Source organism: Nyctibius grandis, chromosome 4 (genome assembly GCF_013368605.1).
Source record: "Nyctibius grandis isolate bNycGra1 chromosome 4, bNycGra1.pri, whole genome shotgun sequence".
Taxonomy (NCBI): domain Eukaryota; kingdom Metazoa; phylum Chordata; class Aves; order Nyctibiiformes; family Nyctibiidae; genus Nyctibius; species Nyctibius grandis.
Window position 1 is genome coordinate 74,926,286 of NC_090661.1, and position 25,248 is coordinate 74,951,533.

Here is a 25,248-nt window from a genome sequence, read left to right on the forward strand (position 1 = left end):
TGTGACCAAATGACATCTATTTCCTATCTCTGGCTGCTAGGGGAAAGTCCCTTCTACCCACTGAATGTTTAACTTCCAGGATTGCCTATCTACACTTTTGTAACCCATATGCAACTGTTTTTCCTTACCCTTTTGTAACCCATACACAACCATTTTCCCTTCTAATATGTTGGAAAGCGTCATAGGGACAGATTAGCTTTTTCTTTGGTTAGATTCAAAAGCTCTTTCACTGTCAATACTTGGAAATGAACCATATGATCCCTGTAAGAATCAATTAGGTTTGGCTTTTTGTACGCAGAATCTTTCGTATTCTGTGTCGTGCACATTTTTTTCTTTGCAAATGGGTCGTTCTGAGACACATCTTGTAGTAATAGGCAACATCAACTGACAGTTCTTCATCCTGTAGGCAATGTGAGCAAATATAAATGTTTAAAGTGGACATTTCTAATTGTTGAAAATATGTATGAATTCTGATAATTGTAAAATAAGTGGCTTTTTAATTGCTCAAACTCTTTAGTCACAACCAATTGAGTGATTGTTCTTACTCATATAGAGCATAGGGGAATTTAATAGCAGATGTGAAGTTGATTTTTATTCTTATGACATTTTTTAGAACAGAGTCTGACCCATACCTTCCTTTAGTTTTTGGTCAGTGTTCAAGAAAAAGATGAATGCTTTTGTGATGGACTATGAGCTTGTTGATTGTCCTGGTAAGCAGCAGCTGCAAAATCTGATGCAGTTTAGTGTGTGACAAAGCTGAATGTCACACACTAATTCATTTGAATAGGCGCCAAGCTAATATTCCTTATTGGGGTAAAATGCCCACTGAAATGTTTTTATGGAATTAGGATGGCAGATTCATCATGGAAATCTGGGAACTCCCATTTTGGGTGCATTGAAAATGCGTCGTTCAGATGAACAAGCTATTTATACAGACGTGGTGTAAAACTGGATACTCCTTTAATATTTTACTAATCTGGACATTACCATATGGACAAACTGCACAGATTGATTTGAGGAGGCCTCACTGGATAAACGAATACCCTACTTCAGTTAATTGGCTGAGCTTTTATGTTAGTGTGTGTCAGGAAAAAAAATGCTTTCTAGCACATAGTTTATTTGCAGTGACATATAAAATGAGACTGATGACAATCGACACAGGTTTAAGGCAGCTTGTTTGACAAGCAGCTTGTGATGGTTTGGACAGTTATCTGGAGGGCTTTCTTTCCATACTTCATTGCTTGTAGCCAATGCACGGCCTTTCCAATGTGGAACCACCTTTGCACGTACATATCAGAGAATGCACACAGTTTCCTCTACCGTTTTGCTTTCAGTGATGTACTTGCATTAATTTGGCTTCATGCTGTAATGGGTTATTTAGTTTTGTTATCAACCGCTGCTTTCTCAATCTTCTGTCCTGTGAGGAACTGCCATATCCCTCCTCTGTAGTTCTCATTCCCCAGGGCATATACAAAGGCATCCACTGTTGGCACAGTCTTGGCAATAACAGCAGGAATCTGTTGTGAGACATAATATTTATTAATAGAAAAATGCACCGAGGCACCAATGGGCTGATTTCAGCCGAGGCTCAGTTTCCCTTTACCAAACAAATGCCTGTTTCCGATGGCAGTAGCTTGCTACCCCCGGAGAGATGAGAGGTAAATGCAATTGGGTCAGTTGGAGGCCTTTGCTCAGGAAATTATAGTCTCCAGGAGAAATAATTTAGATCAGCATTGCCTGAAACAGATATTTCAGTTGAGAGTGAATACAAACACTTAGGAGGAGTGAAGGGTGTGCTGTGTACACCTTTTGATGGATACATGGGCTAATATTGCTAACACATTTTATATGGGATACTGAATACTTAAGTACAGTAATGCATTTGGTGACCTGAAACTGGGCTGATTTTTTGGGGACTGAATGAAAGCTGAAAGGTTTGATGTGATATTACTGAGTCCCAGAGGCAGTCTCAGAGCCAAGGCTCATAGAAAAAAAAGGAAAAAAAGAGGCAGCATAAGAGGCAGCATAACCTTAAGTGTGATCAATTGCAGCTTCACTGAGGAGAGAGAAGTATTAGAAAAATGAATGAGACAAACAGCCTCTTCAAAAATGAAAATTTTGAGCTGGTACTTGACTCTGTGAAGGACACAAAAAGCACCTATGAAGCAGTAGAGGCTGCAGACCCCTAACTGACTGCTGAAGAAAAAAACCCCTGACTGTTGCTTGATCAAAGCAGTAATACAATGCCTGTTATATCACTGTGCTTAGCTGTTTTGCCTTAAAAGTAGTCAATGAACAGAATGCTTTGAGGAAATGATCTACTTGTTATATATGTTATAACAACTAGATCATTTCCTCAAAGCATTCTGTTATATATGTTATAACAAGTAAAGCCAGTTGTGACTAAATTGGCATTGTTCCATAGGAACTGAGAGAGGAGAGCAAGGAGAATGTCATTGTTTGTTCCCTTGGGTGGCATAGACATACCATGCGGTATTTTGGTGAAATGAACATCACATTTTCAACTGCTGCGTAGAAGCATAAAAGGCAATAGGGACCCCAGCAAATGACCAGCGTCTTCAATGGTAAACCAGTATTAAACTGAAAAACAAGAGCAATAAATTCCTTTGTGTTTCATGACGACACACTGCAGCAAGTGGATGGGACAGATCCTGTGAGACCATGGTTTGTGTTCAGTAGCAGGAGAGGATCAGCCAGCAGGATATGGCATATCATTGCTGCTTTGCCGTCGATGTTGGACGTGTGCGAGCACAGCTCCCTCTGTGTCGAGGGCTGCCTGTGCAGCAAGGCCCAAAGCCCTGTTCCCGGGGGGCCAGGTGGGGAGTGGCAGTTGTTCCTGGGCAGAGGTGACAAAGCACCTTGTGGCAGATCAGTTAAATCAGTGTGCATGCTAGACATGGAAACCATGGCCAGTAATTGCTGCTGAGGGGGGAGGGCAACGTGTAAATTTAAAAACAGATAAAAAGGAATGATATTTTGCTGGCTTCTTAGAGAGTCTTGCAGACAAATAAACTGTGTGAAGCCACTACCATGGCAGTGCAACAAATGGATGCAGTGGTATCTGTGTTGTGGTAGGTAGGATTCCTGTGTCCTTCATGCTAGGGCCTTGTCCATGGTGTTCATGGCCAGCTGTTCCCAAGTATCTTATAAATATTAATGAATAAGGAAGTGATAATTTCATCTGTAAGGTAATAGACTTATAATAATGAATACTGAGATTTGTTCAAGAAATATGTAGAGGGCAGATGCATATATTCCAGGCAGCTACAAACCAGTCTGCCTGGTTGTCTCTTTGCCAGTACAACATCCCCCTTGAGAACTGACTGTCTCCACTGAGTGCAGGGGTCGGGCTGTGCCCGCCAGCCACGCATAGTGCCCCAGACTGTATGGCCTGCACGTAAGGAAACAACTCATATAATCACCACATTACGTTCCCATAAACCTGACATGCCAGAGCAATTCCTTTGTTTCCAGCTCATAAAGATTTCTGAATTTCCTCAGCCAAGTGTAAACATGGCATGTTTAGGAAGGCCCTTCTCCCCCACGGGGTGCCTGCGTGTTTCCTTGAGTGCTGCGGTTCTGGCTGACTTCCTCAGCAATGAGCTAAGAGCCTGTAGCAAAGGAGGAAATAACTATCCTTCCTAAGCAAAGTTTCTCTGGATAAATAGGGATATGCTATTAGCAAACATTCTGCATGCTGCATGTTTGTTTTGTGACTAGAGTTGGACCAACATTGGTGAAGGGGAGTCCTCAGGGTCACTAGTCCGACCCCTGCTTTGACAGGGAGCTGTTTACAGCACTAGTTCGGGGCAGATGTGACTGGCTGGTCAAATCTTGAAATCTCTAAGGATGGAGTTTCCACAAACTTTTTGGGTGGCCCCATCCTGTGTTGCGCTATCCTCCGACTCAAGTTAGCACAGAAGGACCTGAGCCAAAGCCTCTATGAAAGAAATTGGCTTTTTGAGGACTTTGTCTCCATTGGATGCAGGCCTATTTTGGCAAGGCAGTTGCAGGGGCTGAGGAAGCTTTCTTACCTTATAGTGCCCACTTTTCTTGAACTTGTGGTGTATGGACTGATAGGCCGTCAGTATGATGAAGCCCGGGATCATGAAATTGAAAATGGACAGAGCAAAAAGGAATGTGATATAGTTTCTGGAAAGGGTGAGGAGGGGAAAAAAAAAGGCTGTTAATTCCTGTCTAGGGCATCTCTGTAAACTTGCTGTAAATATTCATTAACTTGTATTTTTAAAATTGCCAAAACCAGTTCTGTCAACATGCTTTAGGTGCAGCGTTTGCTGAAGGCTGGTTAAGTTGTGCCGTGCTGTTGTGTGCAGGATGGATAGTATTGCAGAAAATCACAACAGGTGTTTGGTTTCTAAGTGCAAGCATCCCTACTCAAACGTCAGTGCTGGACTGCGTAAAAACAAAACTATTCTGGAGGAGTGTCAAGTCCTAAACCCAGAAAAGATGCAGCTTATAGATGACCAAGGAGCAAGGGAGTAGCAGAAACCTGAGTGTCAGCCTCTCCCACGAAGGAAGCTGACTGTGGCTGTTCCTACGTGCCCCATGAGAGTCAGGGCAGCCTCGGATCATGCCTGCCTTGCCTCAGCCGCTGGGGAGGGACATCTGCCCCAGCACCAATGATGTGGGACAGCTGGGCTTTTGGTGTGCTGCCGGGGCCACCCCAGGGGACGGCAGCCTCCATCCTCCCTTCCGTGGGAGCTTGCCCCGGCCCTCACCTGTCCCCTTTGCTGTAGTCCAGGGTGCAGCAGGTTCGGAGGGGTTCGTAGTCGTATTCCCCCCACCCCAGCAAGGGCATCACAGACCAAAAGGCAGCAAACAGCCATGCGAACACCATCATGGAGATGGCCGTGCTCCACTGCAGCTTGCTCCCTGCGGGAAGAGAAAAGCAGGTCTCCATGCCGGAACAAAACCACCAGGCAAAGCTGTGTGGCTCTGTGGGGTCACAGCCAAGTGCCCTGGCCTCTGGGGCTTGGGCAGAAACAAGCACTTGTCTGTGTTTTTGTAGCCTGAAGCTGACCTGAATCTGGAGGAATGAATCTTGTGTAAAATTTGAAGGAACCTTTTAGACTTTAAAAAACGGTAAACTGTACTTCCCTTTCATGTGCTTTACTTGGACAAATGCTGTACTGCTGCTCAGCTTTGTACCACACTGGAGACACAGCTGCTGTTACAAACATTTTATTCTTGTGTTTTGGGAATGTGTTTAAAGACTCAGATGAGGCAGAGAGTAGAAGGCACAGGGTGATGCAATGAATAGTGTTTGAAGAACTAGAGCCCCTCTGCAGGGTGTGGGTCAGATCAGAAATGTGACTCTGCGGACACTCCCCAGCCCCTGCATACTGCCTTCCTGCCCTGCCAGGAGTTCAGGGCATGTGTGGATGTTAAATATACCCTCTTCTAAAATCGCTGCTCATCAATATATATGTGAATATATATACACAACCTGACAACAGATCTTGTTCTAAAAATACTGCTGGTCAAATTATTCTGCCCTCAAGATCATTGCTTAGCCTGGAACAGGAAATGTGAAGCTCAGCATTAATAATTTTTTTTCTAATTTTATAACAAAAATGATCAGTTGTGCCTATTTCATCCAGTTCGGAAAAATACCATTGGAATAGGTCAATGACTGAAATGAAAGATTGGAAACTTCAGAAGACACAGGAAATATTTTTTCATGGAGAGGGCAGGCATACTTCCCCGCTGCTGCAGGACATTGTGTTAGCCTCGCTGCTTGCATGTAAAAAGGCCTGGATAATTTTGTTATAGCGGCTAACGTCCATAATCATGTCCATGCTGAATAGCCCATGACGCCAGCTGCACCAGCAAGGAGCATGGTGGCTTTGCCCACTACTCCTTTCTAATCAAATCTTCCATTAGGGAGAAGTAATGATGTAATTTTCACTGAGGTTGAGAAGCAATCTTTTTGTCTGCCCTTACAGCAGCATCATGACAGCAGGCCAGGAAGATTCAGGCCAATTCTGGCCTTCCTCAGAAAGGTGAAGGATTGGAGGTGAGATGCATGAGGTGAGGCCCTGCAATGGGATCAGACATGGCTGACTCGTGGGTGGAGAGCATGTGGGGGCTGCACAGGCTGGAGATCCCCATGAGGCAGCAGCCCCGGGAAGGACTCTGAACTATACAGTAGCTGTTTTATGTTGTACTGTCCCTGTCTATTTTAAAGAAGGATGATAAAGTAGGTGTGTTAGTAAAATTGCCCTTTTACAGGAATGCTGATTCTACCTCTGCCCTTTTTCTTATCTTCCAGAGGTTCTTCAGGGAAAAGAGTTAGAGTTTGAATTGCATTAAAAATCAGCTTGGAAAATTTGTTTGGTGCGGGTGTTCAAAAATTAGTTATAGAAAAAGACAGATGTGCACACTGCAATTTAAATACCAAGGAAAAAGTAAAGAAAATCCTTTTTATGAAATACTCTATGTTTTAATATGGTAGTTACAAAAAATCTATTGATTTTTTAGTAATTTAAAACATTATTTTTATAATTACTAATGAAGAATGATTAATAATGACTAATAGCTGTCTTTTGTATGATTCCTACATAGAAGATATACTTTGGCTGCAAAGGCTCAAATATTACTTTGTAGTACTGACGTAATATGACTCTAGAATGACATAGATTAAAATAAAGGAAGAGTTTCTGATTTAGGGGACTAGAAATACAAGTCAAACTTGTTAGTGACTTGTAATTATTCTTAACCTCCCAGTCCAAAGAAGCAATGTAGCCTGAGCTGTATCTCTCAGAACTGTCTCCTATTTAGGTATATGCTCAAAAAAGCATGTTAGAGTTGTTACTTATCCAAGGTTTCCATTTCCATTTGTGTTCTACATAGCGGTTCTTGTAGCTTAGCTTTACACTTCCGTAACTTGAAATTCAACCAGGACAAAGCTTGTTACACAAGCTGTCAGGTTTGTTTTGTGTTTTACATATTCTAGCAACTTTTTAAATGCATTATCAAAAGCAGCTGCACGAAACCTGGTGTTTCTTGTAAAACAAGCTCATGCCAAAAATAGCTTTATTGCTTTGGGAATACGGTTTTGTATGTGGTAAGCCCTCCTGATATTCTGAAAAAACAAACTGAATCTTGGTTTTTTTTTAATTTCTCAGCAAGTTCTATAGAATAGTTAATACCAATTATTTTTCATGGTATCTTGTGGCAGAAACTTTGCTCTCTTTCCACCTCATCCTTTCACTTCATGGATTACTGCAATATCTTGAAGGTCTCAAAATGCAATGGGCTACGACTGAGGCACTCTAGTATGGGTCCTAGCCACACTGGATCCTAGCTGGCACCTTATGGATCTTTGCATGTAAGGAAAGATCCTTGCATTGACAAAATTTGCCCTCAGCTGCTGGAACAGTGTTGGTGGCACGCTGAAGGCAGCCTGTGGGTGCCTGCACTGACAGAGGGCGGCTGATCCAGCTGCCTGCATGCGTTTGGCGGGGGGGTTGGTGGAAATCTCACCTTCCCTGCTGTTGCCTTGCACAGAAAAGAAGGGAAGCTCTTGCTCCACTGGCTTCTACCACCTCTGGGGTCTTTCGTGGTGCTCAGTCTGTTGGTGCCATGTCTTTCCTCCGGTCCCATGTGCTACCAACTGGGGCGCGTGCAGGCAACAAGAAAGTTGTGAGACCTTCTGCTGAAATGGCTTTCAAATATTTTCTATCAAGAGTGGCTTTAATGAAGATTTCCATGTTTAATTTTTTAATGGGATAAGTGCAGCCTATAGGATACTCTAGGGGAAAGCTCCCTGTGCTTTTGGCTGGCCTTGGTTCCCCCTCTGCTGCAGCTGGGAAGGGCCACGTGCCTGGCAGGGCCATGGGGAGCACAGTGAGACAACACATCTCAATTTCCATTAGCTTTCTTTTTTTCATTTATTTTCCTAATTTTTTGCTTTAACATTTGTGCCTCTTCTGTGAAAAACTGTAAGAAAAAGTTTATTTTAGTTACTTTTCCATGGGTGTTAGGGAACCCCATTTTCTTATTAGATGTAGAATAAAACCACCATGCATAATGTAGTCTGGCACCAGGCGTGTCTCGACAGCCTGTGTTTGGAAAGCTCATCTCTGGGGCTGAGTTCATATCTTCTCTCTCCTCACATTTAAGGAGTCCCACTTTGGACACTAGAAAAGGAGAGAATCAGAACTTACAAAATTAAATTTTTTCTTCTGGATTTGGCCTCTTTCAAAATGAGAGTAGTGGTGATAGAATCCTAGTGAAATCAGCTGCCTGTTGACCCATCAGAAAACATTTAATGACACCTCAGAAGTGGCTAAAAATGCATGAATATAAAATTAAACAAACTTGGTATTATTTTAGTTTTAGCCAGAAAAAATACTTCCAGTACAAGAACAGTGAAAGAATTGTACTCCATTCACATGGCAAAAGCGTCCTCCTCTGAGAGGGCCGACAGCAAGGGAGCAAGTCAAGAGCAGTTCAGTTGTTTTTGTGTAGAGGAGGCCATTGCTTTACCTTAAATGCCTTTTTTGGCCTGATAAAATTTAATGTAATAGCCACGTAGGTCCTAATTCAGTTAAACGTGTAGGTATGGAGTTCAACATATGCTTAAGGATACAGTTCCTAATTAGGACACAGTGCTGGCAATTTGGTCCTGTTAAGTCTAATCACTTTTGTGCTCTGGGTTTCTCTCCTTGAAACGCAAGAGGGAAGCTTCTCTTTTCTGTACAGTGAAATATGAATGCAAGTGATTTTAAATGGATTCTGTAACTGCTTTGGAACAGAAAAAGGTCACTCTTATAAACAAAAATCCCCATCGTTTAAAGTTTACTAAAATTGTGACGTCAAAAGCTTAAATTTTAGGAGGTGCTAGATAGAGAATGGAACAATCCTTTTGATTATGCTGGCCAGTTTTTAGTGACATAATCATAAACTATTTCTCCATCTTTAGTCTGTGGGGACATTTATGGATTTAGATTTTTGGAAGATTTATAAATTGGTCAAACATTTAGCTGATTTTCACAGAAAGAGCAAAAAATACATCTCTGACACAGTGGCTACCTTTTAACTAGATTTCAGGCTGGTGTTCAAAAGGAATTTCTCAAACAAAAGGTCAACAGGATTTTTTAAGATGGAGGGGAAAAAAGTCCCTTTAGCTCATCCTTGCAAATAGTTAAGTTATAATAGCTGATATATTCCAGAACAATATGGCTTATGCCAGACTTCATGGCATGCATCACTTAAAATTGGCAAACTTTGTCAAAGACAAAAATATCAGAAAGTCTTACAAGGGAAAATATCTATCAGTCAGAAGTAAAATAGGTGCTGGTACCTACTTCATCTGCAGTGTGAAAAGCACTGGTCACCGATGCTCACAAGTATTCATTTTTTGTAGGAATAAGAAAGCTGCACTGATAATAGCTTCTTTTGTGCATATCATTAGGAAAAAGCTCTTTAAAATAACCTAATAAAGGGATTTTTTTACTCCATTATTTTTTTGCTGTGGTTCTCTATGATCTTAAAGCTGTCTTGGCAATTACCTTCTGCTTCAGTGAAAATGCAAGATCTGTATAAACATTGGCATTTTGTCAGGGAAAACTGGTGCAGGTGCAAGCCTAGATGGAAGGCAGTGTGGCAGGGTGGCTGCAGTAAATGTGACAGGAGGTAAGGACATGCTCCTAATTTGACAGAGCTGACAGCTGCAATTGGAGCAAATGGTAGTTTGCTAATCTTTGAATACTGATGTAACAACCTAGATTTCCTTGAATGTTAAGGATTAGATAAAACTCACTGCAATTCTACTTCTTGAAATTGAATGCTGCTGCGAAATCCCTGCTGATTTTGTTCTTCTTTTCTCTTGTAATATTGAGAAAAGTACTGTCATAAACCACTTCAGATTTTCCATTTGCTCCTAATTTTTAAATGCAAGTGTAAAATTGTCTAGATTTTTTTCTTTCCTTTTAAAACTGTAACTGTATGCCATGCCTATGAAAGGAAAAAAATGACTAGGATCCTTCCCCTCTCCATAAACTGCTGATGGCAGTGTGCTACCCTCTCACTAAAATGAACCGTGCGTTAGATCGAAATGCCTTCAGCAAAGAGGTCTCTGTGGTAGGTGGCTGCCTGCTTTTGGATCACTGACCCCCTGGGCTGTCCACCAGCTGCCTTCTGCCTGCATGATCGCAGCTCCAGTGAGACCTACCAGGCTGCTGCTTCCTTCCTCTCTTGCTATGTTAAGAACATAATTACAGGACGTTTTCCTCATTTGAACGGCCAGGGAGGGAGAGCTAACAATGTCTACCTTGACATAAAATGTCATCTTCTGTCTTGAATGCTTGGCTGTTGATAGACGGCTTCCTCGGAGTTTGCCCTTTCTTCCTTCACTGTCAGGCACTAACATAAAACTGCTTCTGTTTTCTCCTTTTCACCCTAGTGATCAAATTTTGAAATACAATAATGTTTTTCCATCTTGCTAGTGATTAACATTCAAACCCTTCAGACTCCCCTGCCCTGCCTTTTCTCCTCTTACTGCATACTTTTAGACTACAGATTTCTGTAGTTCTCTCCCCCTTGCTGTGAAAGTAGCATCTCATAGGCCCCGAAGCCATGTTATGGGATGAAAAGAGAGTTGCCCAGCACAGTTGCTTGGGAGGAAGAAAGCAAGAGGAGGAAGAATAAAATGTCTTGAAACTCTAGGTTCTCTGTCATGTGTGGTAGTCATAATATTTTCTTCCACATGCCGATCAATATCAATCTGTTTTCTTATGAGTGACATGTCTAGTTATCAATACACTTTAAAGGCTAGCACTTTGTCACCGAGGGTTGTATTGACTTCCAAATTTAAAACCTTGGTTAATTTTCAGGAAGTTCGTGAACGTATTTGTGTTATTAGCATCCAGAATGGCTGAAAGATCCCATTTTTTTCTCATCATCATAGTAATCTCTCACATTTGCATCAGCTCCTTCTTCCTCAGAAATACGGGTAAAGGACAATCAAGTGTCAAGCTGAAGAATGCCACAACAAAGGTTTTCTCGGGAACTATTATGACATCACAAAAAATTTGGGATGATGTAATTGAGTCTGGAAGGCGTACCAGTTCCCGGGGGATGAAGATGAAAGGTTCATAGCTTTGTTTTTTTTGGCAAAGGTATTTTGTAGCTTCTGTACAGGCATGCAACTTGCACCAGTGTCAACAGGAGTTTAATGTATGGATTGAGAACACAGTATAGCCTGTAGGCTTGGTATATCAGATCTATGAAATATGACTTAATCTTCCACAAGCAGCATGTGAAGGATAAAACTAGAAGTGGCTGGTTTTACTGGAATAGCCACAGAGCATGAGCTTTTAAAACTTTCTGGGTTTTTGTTTTGTTGTTCAAAATGTTCAGTAATAGCAGCAATGTTTGGCCATTAGTAAGTAACAATTTGAGCAAAGTAAAGAAGCTTGTGCCCTTAGGGTGTCTCTGCCTGTGCTCTTAATGTAGTATGCTCTTGACTGGAGGAGTGCATGACACAAGCATTAAAGTCAATGTTGCAGAGAGTAAAATGTCTTTCCACAGACCTGCTTATTTTAAGGCTGCCTCTCTTGTAAAATACAGATGCTACTCTTCTAGCTCCAAACACATTTCAATGTTGATATGGATTTAGCTTACAGCCTGCATTATTTGGGGCCTTTGGACATGAAAAAAAACCCATTCCCTTGCCTGAGCTGAATTCTTGACAAAAGTCACAGAACAAAAAGTTGGCAACCTTACCACCCTCAACAGGATCACCAGATTGAACATGTTTGCTGTGTGCTCTGGTGTGTTTTACCACTTGCTGCTTTAATCATATGGAGGCCATGCCTGAAAGGCTGTGTGGATGCTAATGGCGGAGGGGACTGAAGTGCTGCAGCTCAGCAGTTTCTTCCCCAGCCAACTTTTACACTTTAATTTAGAAAATATTTTGTGAAGTGGTCAGAATAACCTGTGCTTTAGCACAACGAAAGGAGGGCTGCGTTTGTCTATCAACATCGCCAAAGGGACACAATTTTTTGGGGAACAGTGCAGTCATGTAGGGTGCTGTGGGCTCCTCACTCCTTTGGAAAGGGCCTGGCTTTAGCAGGAAACATGAAAGCTGCAGATCTGCGTGGGAGGACCTCATCTATTTCTCCCAGGTAGCAGAGCTGCCACACAACTGCCAAAATGGCCAGTAGTGCAGATTAGGGCATGTCCTTTCAGAGTAAGTTTGTATTTCACATCATGTCTCTGTCCCTTTTCCTAATGAGGGCCATGAGATTGTACACCCTGTGTTTGTCTCTCAGTCCTTTCCTAATAACTTTTGAAATCATTGGCTACTTAGAAGTAAACTGGAGAGAGGAGTGGGGACTGACAGGTACTAAATTGCTGCATTTACTGTGAAAGTTGGTGTCTGGGGAGAGGTCAGGCCCCATGAAGCACCCATACAGCAGTTATCACAAGCCTATCTTATTAGACAAAAGCAAACATCATCCCTGTGCACCTGTGACCTTATTGCAGTCTACAACTACCTGAAGGGAGGTTGTAGTGAAGTGGGAGTCGGCCTCTTCTCCCGGGCAACTAGCGATAGGACAAGAGGGCACAGCCTCAAGCTTTGCCAGGGGAGGTTCAGGTTGGACATCAGGAAGAATTTCTTTACAGAAAGGGTTATTAGACGTTGGAATGGGCTGCCCAGGGAGGTGGTGGAGTCACCATCTCTGGATGTGTTTAAGAAAAGACTGGACATGGCACTTAGTGCCATGGTCTAGTTGACAGGGTGGTGTAGGGGCAGCGGTTGGACTCGATGATCCCTGAGGTCTCTTCCAACCTGGTTGATTCTGTGATTCTGTGATTCTGTATTCACAAGAAAGAAGTTTTTGCCAGGCCCAATGCTCACAAGGCTGCTAGTTTTTTTTATAGCGGATGATAATGCCCCTTGCTGTGCTTCCTGATTTCTGTGCTAAGAGAATACAGTTATTCCCCTGTTATCCCCATCTGCAGTGGTGGCTGGAGCACAGCTGGAGTCTCAGCACAAATCCTAGCAGTCTCCGCAGACACCAAATCCAACTCAGCACCCTAATTCAGCAGAAATTTCCACTCATGTTACAGGAATGCACAAATCCAGTACCACCAAATTTGGGAGGTAGTTCTGTGACAAAAAACAGAGCGTATCTATCTCTATAAATCCATATATTTGACAATCCTGTCAATGTCTGTTTCTCACCAAAATCAAAAATATGCTTTCATAAGTCCATAAAAAAAGGCAAATTTATTTTCCTGGGTTAATCTCCCTGCATAATACTAGATTTCTATTAAATCCAGCTAAGGTGTCAGAGCTAGTTAAAAAGTAAATTGCAAGAAAAAACAAAAAATGGCCTTCACTATGAGAAGAAAAATAACATATTCTTCCTCTTATCAGTACTTAAAAATAGCTCTGTCTCTTTTGTTGAAAGTTGCAGATAATTTGTTCCTTGCTTGGGAACAAGTGTACCGAGTTCCTGTCGTCACAAGGGGGCCTGGAATGTAGCACAAACCCCACAAATGGCTCTTGTGCCCCAAAGTGCCTGTGTGTTGCACAACGGGGCTGCTGAGCTCTGTCTGCCCGATTGTACCTCTGCAGAAGTGCTTTGCTGTGGGCTCTGTTCCAGCTGCTGTATCTGCAGACGCAGCTCTCTCGCTACATGAAATTTATCTGTAATTAGTAAACTCTGCGTGGGCATGAAGATCTGTTTGGTACACAGCAGGGTGTTGGATGGAAGCCCAAGGTGCATAGATTTTTCTTCAATATGAGGAGTTGGATTTTGTTTGGGACACTGAAGATTACTTATGGAGAAGGTGAAAGCATGGCAAGAGGGTCATCAGGACTTGGATGTGATCTGGAAGAGGAAATATCTCCTGAAGGTGCTTGGTTAGTGCCCCCTGTATGGGAAGAGGTCCTTTGGAGAGATTGTTTATAGTTGCTCTATCTCTAGTGTGTAAGATAAATAAACTTACATATAAGATACACAGATAATAAATATGTGCTTGCTTTGATTCTCTGAAATCTTAGCAAGCTGCTCATAGCAGGATCTGGGTAAGGGTGCTAGGTAAATTGTAGCCCTTACTTGTACAGTAGTGATGGTACCGGTCCCAGGCAACCGCTGCACTGGAGCTAATGCTGGCTAGTGATGTCAAGAAGCCCTGGAATCCATGAATTTGACAGCCGTCAGAGCCGTAGGGCCAGTATCTGTCAACAAACAAGGAATGTGTTAAGAAAATGATAGAAAAACATGAAGACATGTTTGGAAATTGCATTAACGGAGAGGGTAAAATGATAGCCTGTGCACGTGCTTTCTAAGTCTGAGAAACATTGTGAAAGCTGTTACTGTGGTTGCCTTTAGGTATATGCTAGCATTTGTCTTGCTGTGGGGTCTGATACAGTACAACAGCTATTTTTACTTCTCATATGAGAAGAAAATATACCCCTGCATTTATATGTTGGAAAGTTGTTTTTTAAATATGAAATCTACATTTCATCCAATTATCCATGTCTTCAAAATTTGCACCCACTGGGAGCAGCCAATTTGTCAACATGTGAAAGTAGTAAATGAGTAATAACCTTTTGGGAAGTCAGTGTTCACCGCACAACAGAGTACAAAAGCTCACAATAAACAAAAATACTGACAGCAAGACTGAGGCCTCCAAATGTCTTTGCAGATATAGAACAAAAAGAACAATGAGGTGGTCTCATGTAGCAGACGTCTTATGACATGTGCCTTTAATATCCTGGTCACCCATGGCAAGGAGCCATGGCTTTTTTTCTTTCTGTGTTCATCTAACCTGACTCTTATGCTCATAAAGCTGGCTGTGAGGTGGCAATCTTCAGCAGTCTTCTTTCTCACGTATTTACAGAACACCAGTATGATTCATTAGGAGACTACCCCTGGAAGTCCCTTTGAACAGGAGATGGCTGACTTCTTGGGAGGCTGGGAAACTTCTGCTCCCATTTAAAGGAAAAGGTCCTGCTGCAGTTGTTAAAACCAAGCTCATTTTGATGTATTGACCTTAGCTTTTCAGCTCCAGTTCAGTAAAGGCATCTTTATTGACTTAAGTGAGACATAAGAGTCTGAAACAAGAGTGACCTATACAGGAGGTAAAATAGTGTTGAATAGGGCCTTACTGGAGCTTATTATTGACTTGTTAATTTGCAAAAATGTTTTTATAGAGAGAATAGAATAGTCACATTCTGGCTTGAAATGTATTTCTGTTCTCTATTAAAGGTATTTCCAGGGTTTAAAAATATGCTACTTGGGTGGAATCATTCATCAGCTATTTTATAGGCTGGTGGGGTTTTTTTTTTGAGTATGGTTTGCTTGTGATTTGTTTGTTGTAATTATTTGCTGTAATGCTTGAGATTCTTTCTGTCATCTGATTAAATGATTGATATGTGAAAATGTGGAAAATCAAATGTGCCATAACTGATGTGAACTCCCTGATAACAGATCTGCATTTTCATTTCCCACAAACTTCTCAAATAAGTGCTTTAATGGAAAGGTTCATAACAAAGCAGAAAGACTTGCAGATAAATTTGGGGTCAATCTAGAGGTTTAGTCAAATGAAAATGTACTACTATTTCGATATTCAAGTAGCTTCTACTATAACCACTGGTAAAGCTGTCCAGTTAAGTGTCTTCTATAATCAGTTTTATAATCTGTCAGTGATTATACACAGTAAAGTCTGCTTTTTTACTTGCCTGGTAACACTACACAGAGTTTCAATTTGCTGTTTCAGATTGAGAGAATGAGAAGGTTGGTTAGGTGGTGTGCTAGAAAGAGAGTAATTTAATTAATTTGACCTCTTGGAACTTAAGCTGTTAATTTTCATGTGGTTCTTCTGAGATCCTTTGGAAAAAAGAAGATATACCTTAGGAAGCTGGAAAAGGCAGCGATGCATGCATTGATGCAGATCCCGCAGTCGGCCAGTGCAATGCTGAGAACCAGCAGATTGCTGGGTGTTCGGAGTTCTTTGATTTTTCGGAAAGAAATAATTGTCAGGCCATTCAGACAGAAACCAAGCAGGGCTGAAATGCAGAATTGTTTGGCATGATTCAACTGGAAATGGAAAATATCTACAATGATACTGCTGCTTTCTTTAATGAGAGAACAATAATTACTGGGGAAAATTATGCACAGGGAATGTATCTGTAGCGGTCACAGTCTGCACGCAAGTTACAAAGACTTTCAGGAGAGAAGTCATAGGTGATAGCTGAAGCTAATGCTTCAAACTGCATCAGGGATATGGCCAGTCATGAGGAGCAGAAATGGTTTAATCTTATTTGTAATTCTGCCTTTTGTTTTAATAGAGAAACCTGATTGCCAGGCTCCAGCCAGAGAAACATGGGTCAGAGTGAGGGAGATGCAGGGGGGACAGCTTCAGAGGGGCTGACAGCCAGCACATGGGGCTGATGCACATGTCTCCAGGCCTGACTTTGGTAGAGAAACGGGTTATATTTAATACAATTTGTAACATTCTTTTGTGTTTAAGCATAGAAATCCCTCAGCTGTGTTTCAGTCAGGCTGCCTCCCTTTGGGCTTCTGTCTAAGGTTAACCTAGACAGTGCTTGAATCACACCAGCTCAATCTTATTACTGCCCTTCGTCAATAGACTATACATGGAAAGGAATAATCTAATTATAAAAAGCAGTCACTGATAGATTTGAAAAAATAAGTTAATGTTGGTCCTGAGAGAGGAGCATCCAAGAAACTCCAGCTATTCACCCAGCACAGAGCTATGCCACCGTGAAACCCATTCTTCACTGATTTAAACTCAAGCTTTGTCCTTTAACGTCCTTTTCAAGACGACCTGAATTATTCTAGCTCTGATGAGGCTCTGACTCAACATCCCATCTCTAAGTCTCAGTTAGATGAGAGGCAGTATGTCTTTCTCTTTGTGTTCTTGTTGGAAAGAGAAACGATGTAGCGCAGAAAAAAATCTATATCCCCTAATTCTGTAAAGTAGTGTAGTCACTTATGCTCACTGTCTTAATTCTGCAGTTACATAAGATGGATGATTTTGTCTAGTCAGAAATCCTGCTCCTACCTTAATTGCATTAATGGCTGATGGCATAACCATAGTAACAGCTGATGTGCATCTTTCATTACTCAACATATAACAAAATATTTCCAGGAGAAATATGTGGAGCCATTTGAGATCTGCTGTTCTTATTTCGTCCCTGCCAGCTTACCTCCCACCCACAGGGTAAAACTGCTGCCAACTCTCTCAAATGCAATCAAGCCTTTAGCAGAGGTATGTTGTGACCATATTTAGAGTAGAGCTGAAGAGTTATTACTGTATCAACTTTTTTCTATCTTTCCCCTGTTTTTGGAAGCTCCAGGCTTCACCTCACTCTTCTTTCTGGAAGGCCAGCATGAATGTGCAAATAGAAAACTTACTAAATTAAAAAAAAAGCTTTGAATTTTTATTTTAGAACAGCAGATAGGTCCATTTAATAAAGTGAATGAAAGGTTTTCCTCTTCCCCAGCACTTTTTTGCAAACTGCACTTAGAAGCTGCAGCAAAAAAGGTCTTCATTGTCTTTCTATCAGAGTCACTGAGAAAGTGAATTAATCTTTAATTATTTAGTTTGATCTTCTAAGTCAGATGATAAAGTATTATTGCCAGTCTGCTAGGCACATTATTCCTAAACCCCTATAGAAAATACTTATGTTTAGTAAAACATAAATGTGTTAGCTCACATCTAGCTTTAAGTGAAGGTTACCAGCAGGTCCTTTGCTTGGACTTCAACAGCTGCAGGTCCCCATGAGGCTGCACCCCCGGGCACAGGGGGTGGGCGGGCAGGTGAGGGCCGGCAGGTCTGTGGTACCACAACCAGCTGTTCCCCAGCAGGACCCCAGCTGTCGGGCTCTGCCAGCACCCAGCGGTGTCCCTGTCTTCCTGCCGCTTCTCACCCCTCAGTAACGAAGTGCCAAGTCGTGCCAGGACCTGCCAGGCCCTGCACATGTCTTAATGGCTGTTGGCCAGGTTTAGCCCTGAACTCTCTGTTTAGGCAGCAGCTTGCCCCTGGGCCAGCAGTAGAAGCTTTTTCTTCTCTCTCTCTCTCTCCCCCAAGGAAGAGTTTCTGACACAGTTCTTCCAGCTTTCCTTTGCAGGCGGATAGGATGCTTCAAGGAGAGGGCGAGCATCCTTCTTTCTCCCATGCTCCATGTTCGTAGGGTGAGCTGAGGAGCATTTATCCTATTCTGATGGTGCTTACAGCTTCTCCTCTGCTATTGGGCCCCACGATCCCTGCATCCCCAGCTGAGCAGCACTATGCAGGGATGGGGTCCCAGGCCCTGACTGGGATGTAGCTCAGAAGAGACGCCAGTGACTGACACTGAAATAACCCTGGCTTCAAGCCTGTCCTTCGCTAGCTGCCAGGTAGATACAAATTCACAGTTTTGTTGCAGTCTCTCAAAGTGGTACATGCCTTAAGAAAAGCCCATATTGGCTAAATGAAATGAATACGGTCTCCTACCTCAAATTTTGCTTCTTAACACTGTGAAAGCTTTTGAATCTCATGCAAGTATATTTCTGTTTGTTACTTTTACCCAGCAGCCATTAATTGCAGCACTACCAATGCAGCCTGGATGGTGCTAGCAGTTAACAGGCTATTTTGGACCTATCATCTTTGATTATAAGATGGCCATCACAGCCCACAAAACAAGCAGCCCAATTTTATTGAGAGATCATCAGTCATTTCAACATCCTTCCCTCCAGAAAAATAAAATTGCCTTTAAAAGTCAACAACAAGAACTTACATCCCAAATTCTTGATAAGAAAGTTAAGTAGCAAGTACTTCCCCACCATGGAGCAGCAATGTATACAGAGCAGATTTTCACTGCAAGCAGCTTGCAGCTCACCCCGATTTACTCACCAGAAATACTGGTGAAGTAGCCACAGTAACCACCATAGGTCTGGGGCAGCGTACCACAAAAGCTGCTTGCTTCAATTTTCCTTCTCTCTCCCACCAGGAACAATAGGTGCAAAAATCTTACTGCTGCTGAGGTCCCGCAGTGAGCTTACCTTCTACGAGCAGGGCAGTGCCGATGGCAAACACCTCTAATTCAGTGAAGCCTTCAGGGAGAGGGTATGCAGTGACCATACTTGCGATAAAAATGCCAACAGATTTAACCTCTGCCCTCTGTTATAGCTCTAGGGCTGCCTTTTCTCCAATCCCCCTTCTTCCACTAGCCCAAGGCTTCTTAAAGGAGCTGCTCACGTGCAGACACATGCTCATTATTACATAAAAGCTTTGAGGTTTTTACTCCTACCACTACAATCCCCGCAAGAATGTTGTTAATGATGGGACTAGCATCAACCTGCACTCCCCCTTCCCCTGCAAATCATATTTCAGACACCAGCAAAATGAAAGCATTCATTGCAATTACAACAAGTTCTTTGTAGAGACAGGATTAATAACCCTGTCCAGTTAATTCTGCAACACTAGGAAAGAATTAAAGGTTGTGGAACGAAGGAATCATGTAATATATAATTGGGGAGTGACCTGAAAAACAAACGGGCACTCTGAGTTGGTAATTAGGGGAAAAGTACGAACGAAGAATTTCTGCAGCATATAGGTCTTCCCATCACCCCCTTTTTAGAAAGTGGCCAGTGTATTTTTCTGTCAATGACTATTCTGTGTATTAACATATGTCCTCTTCATAACTGAGGCTTAAATTAAGGTGCACACTGACACAGCCTGATTAAAGGCAAACATTTACAAATTTCTTATTTTGGGCCCCAGACATAAAAGGACATATGTGAATTGCCCAGTGGTGAGCTCTAACAGGAATTACCTTAGTGTCCTTTTGGAGATGTTTGACGGCTGGAGGCTTGGTGTAGTGTAGCTCTGGAGTATGTGCAACATGCAGCTTGTCCAGCCTCCAGATCCTTAACTGCTGGTTTACTTCCCACCACGAGCAAACAACATGCTGGATCTGAGATGTGCATGAGCCCTTGTCATTTCCCAGCAGGGTCAACCATTTTCCTTTCATTTCTTGTACTGCTGATTGATTAACTAACTCTTTGGGAATTTGAATGCCTGGATCCTGCAGAATGGAAGACAGCAGCTTTGAGAGTCCAAGTGAAACAAATGGTACTTTGTTAGCCATGCAACTATTATTTAAGTAATTTTCAATGCCTGTCCATTAAAAGTGAGCAACTTGGCCATGCTTCTCTATTTTTAACCTATATTTAGAGTAACAATGGCTATGATAACTACTAGATGGGGTTGTTTTCTTTTAGTGGTACTTTATTCCACTCTTTTTAGTGCATTGTTTCCTTTTTCTTCACTTCTTATTCCTTACTACTTTTCCACAGACCTACACATTGCCTTAACAACAAGGTACCACTAGCATGATAGTTGCTACTTTGGCACATAACTTTCTTCGTCCTCATAATCCTACTGTGAAATGGGAGCAAAAAGCGAGCTGAAGCACAAGGGATATTGACTTCCCCCAGCTCAGGCCCCACACTGTGCTGGCCTGGCTCTTGGTTGATTGAGATATCAGGCAGAGTGAGTTTGCTCCAGATGCAGCCAGAGCTTGTTCATGGTTCTCCTGACTACACAGCAGAGGTATATTCACAGTCAGGGGTCTTGGCTGAAGACAGTGGCAGATTTTTTGCAGTTTTCCTGAAATCTGTGCTTACAGGCTGTGATGCCCAGGAGAACTGATTGGAGATTCAAGGCTGTTGTAAAACCATCTTGCTGTGTTTTGTGATTTCTGGCATTCAATTTACAGCTGGTTTTGATGTAGGTAATTGCCTTGATGGATATGCTTTTGGATTTTGAAGTAGGATTCAGGAGGGCATGATATTTGTTAGGCTATACAGATGTTTGGTTTAAGCAGAGCAAAATTACATTGCACATAAATCCATCGTTATGTTTGTCTTTCACTCACCTACATGTCTTGATAACAAAGAAGGTGACGGCCCTGCCTCCTAGCAGGGCAAATGACTGATCTAAGCCTGTGGTTTAATAGTGATCCATTGTGTGTTCTTGCAAAAAATTAGTGCTAGATCTTGTAAATGTGCTGTAAATCTTTTTAGTGTGATTATTTTGAAAATAGATGGCTCATTGTAATGCTTGTCAACATAAAGATGCACAGCTCTTCTAGACTACGGATAAAGGACACACACAGATATTGTGTGAACTACCCTCATGAGGGCTGTCAGGTACTTTTCATTGCCTGCCACTGTACTTTGCCCCCACTCTTCAGCAAACCTCCCAAATGTGTTACACTGCTGGTATTTTTTGTGGTGTGTATTGAAGTCAGTGGTGCAGACTTTGCTCATTCCAAAACTGTTTTTTTTTTTTTCCCCAGAAAGTCTTCCCCAACCCCTTTGCATTTAGCAGCTCTTTATTAGAATGAATATTGTGAACTACTTTGCTGCTTTTCTTCAAGTGTCTTAAAAAGCTTCCGTGTCTAAACCTTATTTACTTTATCAATGCTGAGTCTAATAACACAAATCAGTCACAGGCAAGCTTTTCAGTGGTGGTTCAGCATCTGACTCAAGTGTAATTGGTATCAATAGAAACTTCATGTGTCAGGCTCTCAATATCTATATTTGATGCTGTGTTATGTTGACTTTCTAATAGTTCATTGGGATAGTATGGGATGATGTATGGTCCAATATGGCTGCTAAATTCAGTTAGTTATAAAAGGTTTTCTTCAAGCCAAGAGGAGGCGTAAATGGGGAATAAATTATTGAGTATTGTAGAATCTACTAAAAGAACTGGTAGTTCTTTTTCCAGTTGGTAAAACAAAGCTGCATTCGTTTCCTTTCCCTCCTTTTTATGTAAGATATAACCTCGCACTGTGTATTCCTGTGCAGTCAGTGAAAGCATGCAAAGGATAACAAGTTTGCCAAAGACATTTATTAACTCCTTAAATTACGAAGTTTTTAGTGATCCCTTTCTACTTTATGCACTCTTTCAACAGCTACTTGCTGTTTCCAAATTCAGGGGAAAAGGTCTTTCACTCAACCTGATGTTATCTTGCAACTTCACCTTTTGAATTCTCACTGATCTCCTCTCTGCATCAATAAAACATCCATTTCATTTTACCCTCTCACTTAAGAATACTTCACTAGTTACTAATCTGTTTGTAAGGAGCATACAGAAAAAAAATCTGATAAGTTGTTGCCAGATATCCCCATGGATTTCATAAGACTGTATGGATTTGATAGGAGCATATTAATCTTTGTAAAATATGCATTGGTACAAGCACAACAAAAAAAGGTGCAGTGCAAAGATAACAGAGCACTCACACACTCTGAATTTTCTCCAAGCAATCAATGCAGATTACTGACATACTTTTTTATATTCACAGCAAGAACTTCGCTAAATTGATCTATTATTATTCCTCTGCCTTCCTAATCCTTTCTTTTGATTCAGGTTTAGCCAAATAGTCTTCGACTTTTTATATTCAAAAACACCTTTAAATGACAAACTGCGGCATATCAGCAGAATCGGGCTGGGAATACAGCCACCCAGGACTTCAGTTTGATATCACAGAGATGAGAGATAATCTTGGTCCCCATGGGAAATGCTTCTCATGAAGGAAAAGAAACCAGGAAGGGTATTGTCTGGAGACTTTCTAGTTGCAGTTGTGTAAATTTGTTTTGATTTGGAAGCAGTGATTGGGAATATGCCCCAGACCATAAATAGGCACCTGGTGTTGCCTGCGGGAGGGATGATGCAGGGGACAAGCCTACAGAGCAGCATGTGGACAGGTGTCAGCCCTCTGGACAAGCCTGCAGCCACGTAGTAACTGTTCTCCTCAGCAGTCTGGCAGTCTAACATGCTCAGGCCTTCCCACAGCATGCAGAATAATAACTCAGGAATTACAGTTCAAAGAGCAGTACCCAGTTCTCAAAGAAAACTCTGCTTTCAAGAGAGGCTTTAGCTGTATTAAGAGGATTTGCACACCAGCTCTCCTGTTTACTATTGCTCTTGTAAAGAAGCAACGGGAGTCTCTCTGAACCATTCCTCAATGTGTCTATGCTACTGACCATGTATGTACATGAACTTCTAGGCCATGTATGACAAAAGCACCTCATTTCTTCTCTCACTGTGATATTGTATATCTTGCTTCTCTTAGTAGTCTTCTACCAGTGTCTCTCTGTCGGGATTTCCCCAAACTTTCTGTTGATACTGCCATCACAAACATTACTTAAGCCTGAATTCTGCATAGCTTTCCTTGACTTCAGTACAAGATCTGTGTTTACATAGAGAGAGATTCATCACATGTAAATTTTTCCATACAAAACCCAAATGTGCTAATTATCTAGTCTAAGCAAGGCTTTCTCTGCTGTTACCAGAGGGAGTGGACAGCTCCCAAGCATCCCCTGTCTTAGGGCAGGACAAATTGTGCTCTGGAGACACCTCTTCCTCTTCAATGACTGTTGAGAGAGCTACTTCAGATTGATGCCTACCTTTCAGGTGGCTATATTAAGAAGCAGTCCAATCATTTATACCAGAATGTAAAAGATTTGGGGCTTTCCATTTCTTTTGAAGCTTGAGGTTAACTACAGTCATTGCCTGCTCCTCTCTTCTTTAGGCTTCTTTCTTCTCTTGAAGGCTCCTATGGAAACCTGACCAAATACACATTGTTTACAACAGATGGATCAAGGCCTCTAGTGTTATCCAAGTGCACTTTTTAGTGCACATTAGGGACAATCAACAGAACTATTTATAAACCACACCTGTGAATCAAGCAGGGCTTTCCCCCACATTTCCATAAAATAAATGTTACTGTTTTGTTAAAGATTGCCTAATTGATTTAGCTTCTGTTATCCAATCCTTTGAGCTCAGTGTAACAAGAAATTTCTTCAAGCTGAGTTGCCTTTTATAATAGAGTGGAATGAGACTTGTAAAAACTACATTATGTTATCTCAGAAAACAAAATTAATCATGATGAAGGCAAAGCCTTCAGTTGCGCTTTTGTTGTCATCTCTAATGTGAGAATGTTGCTGAAATATTGTTTGTTTTGTAGCTAGCTAATGAAGGAGGAGAGGAGTTTTTATAATGTGCCATTTCAAAATGATGATTCCAGGCTCTCTTATTCAGTTTTCAGTTACTTTAGTTCTGGTAATTTTTTTCTTTTTACAGAAAAAAACCCCAATCAGTTCCTGAATAGAATCTTTGGTAGGCAGAATCTCACAGTAAAGTGGAAGTCTTGATTAGGAAATCACTTTTCAGATAGACAAAATATATGAACCATATGTTACGTAGGTATCTTACAGGTAATCTACCAAGGTGGAATAAGAAAGAATGGCCAGAAAACAAATTGTCTAGCTCATGTTCCTCCAGTGAAATGAATTAACCTGCCAAACACTTTACATGAGACATTGAAGCAAATATAAATGGTAATTTTAAAATTTTAATGGATGCATTTACTTAATAAGTAGAAATGCATAGAACTGTTGAGGTTAAAATACAAGCATTGAGGAGTTAACTGTCAAGAAAACAAGAGAAGCTTGGTATTTTTTTCCAATATATTTGTAAAAAAGCTTAATGTCCGTTATGATAGATGATTAAACTCTCCCCAGATGACAAGACCTTCCGAGGACCTTGCACACCCCTTTGCTTCTGTGTGAATTCCTTAGAGAAAGCCCTCACCAAAACTTCATCTCGTTATAGATTTCTTGCAGGCTGCAGCACAAGTGCTACCTCCTGCTGTTGCCCTTGGAGCATCAGCCTTCCCCATGTTTATTCTGGTCTGAGTGGGACTGTAGGACTGCTTTTGCCCTAGCAAAGATCCTCTGAAGTAAACTGAGTTTCGCTGAAGACAGGTCTGCATGGTTTTAATATTACTGTGTCTGCAGGCAGACAGGACAGGGAAGTCAGCACTTAAGAGGAAGCTCCTGATCGTCATAGGCTTCCCTCATCGTCCCAGGTTTCTTTCTCACTCTTATCTTGGTAAGGATAGGTCATCAAAATTAGGCCAGTTATATACTTTCAAGAGTTGAACAAATGAAGGATGGGCTGTAAAGCAAATCAGAAGGACCAAAGCATGGCACTTTTCCTTTTGCCCTTCTGTGGGTCAGTAGGACAGTTGTGGGGGTGAGAGGCTACCTGAGGCATGCCCTGATTTTTTGCTATTACCTCCCCAAACTCCCTCTCTTTTATTTCATAAATAATCATATTTGAAAAAAAAAGTATATAATGAAGCATTTAGTCCAAGAATAATCAGAA

The 25,248-nt window shown here is 41.6% G+C and overlaps 1 protein-coding gene across 1 annotated transcript; it reads right to left on the reverse strand.

Annotated features, from left to right (window-relative positions):
- Positions 1-1,373: 1,373 nt before the first annotated feature.
- RGR (retinal G protein coupled receptor) lies at positions 1,374-19,152 on the reverse strand. Its single transcript, XM_068399694.1, has 7 exons — positions 19,074-19,152; positions 15,916-16,072; positions 14,118-14,239; positions 4,761-4,914; positions 4,056-4,173; positions 2,488-2,601; positions 1,374-1,517 (listed from the first exon to the last, which is right to left on the reverse strand). Exons 1-7 carry the CDS (start codon positions 19,150-19,152, stop codon positions 1,374-1,376), a joined length of 888 nt encoding a protein of 295 aa, XP_068255795.1.
- Between the last annotated feature and the right edge of the window lie 6,096 nt (positions 19,153-25,248).

Excerpts from the sequence above, each read along its gene's own strand:
- RGR (XM_068399694.1), bottom strand. The coding sequence starts at position 19,152 with ATGGTCACTGCATACCCTCTCCCTGAAGGCTTCACTGAATTAGAGGTG. Across the intron at positions 4,915-14,117 it reads GTACCATCACTACTGTACAA|GGAGCAAGCTGCAGTGGAGC; the intron begins GTAAGGGCTACA and ends CTCTTCCCGCAG. Across the intron at positions 4,174-4,760 it reads GACTACAGCAAAGGGGACAG|AAACTATATCACATTCCTTT; the intron begins GTGAGGGCCGGG and ends CACCCTTTCCAG.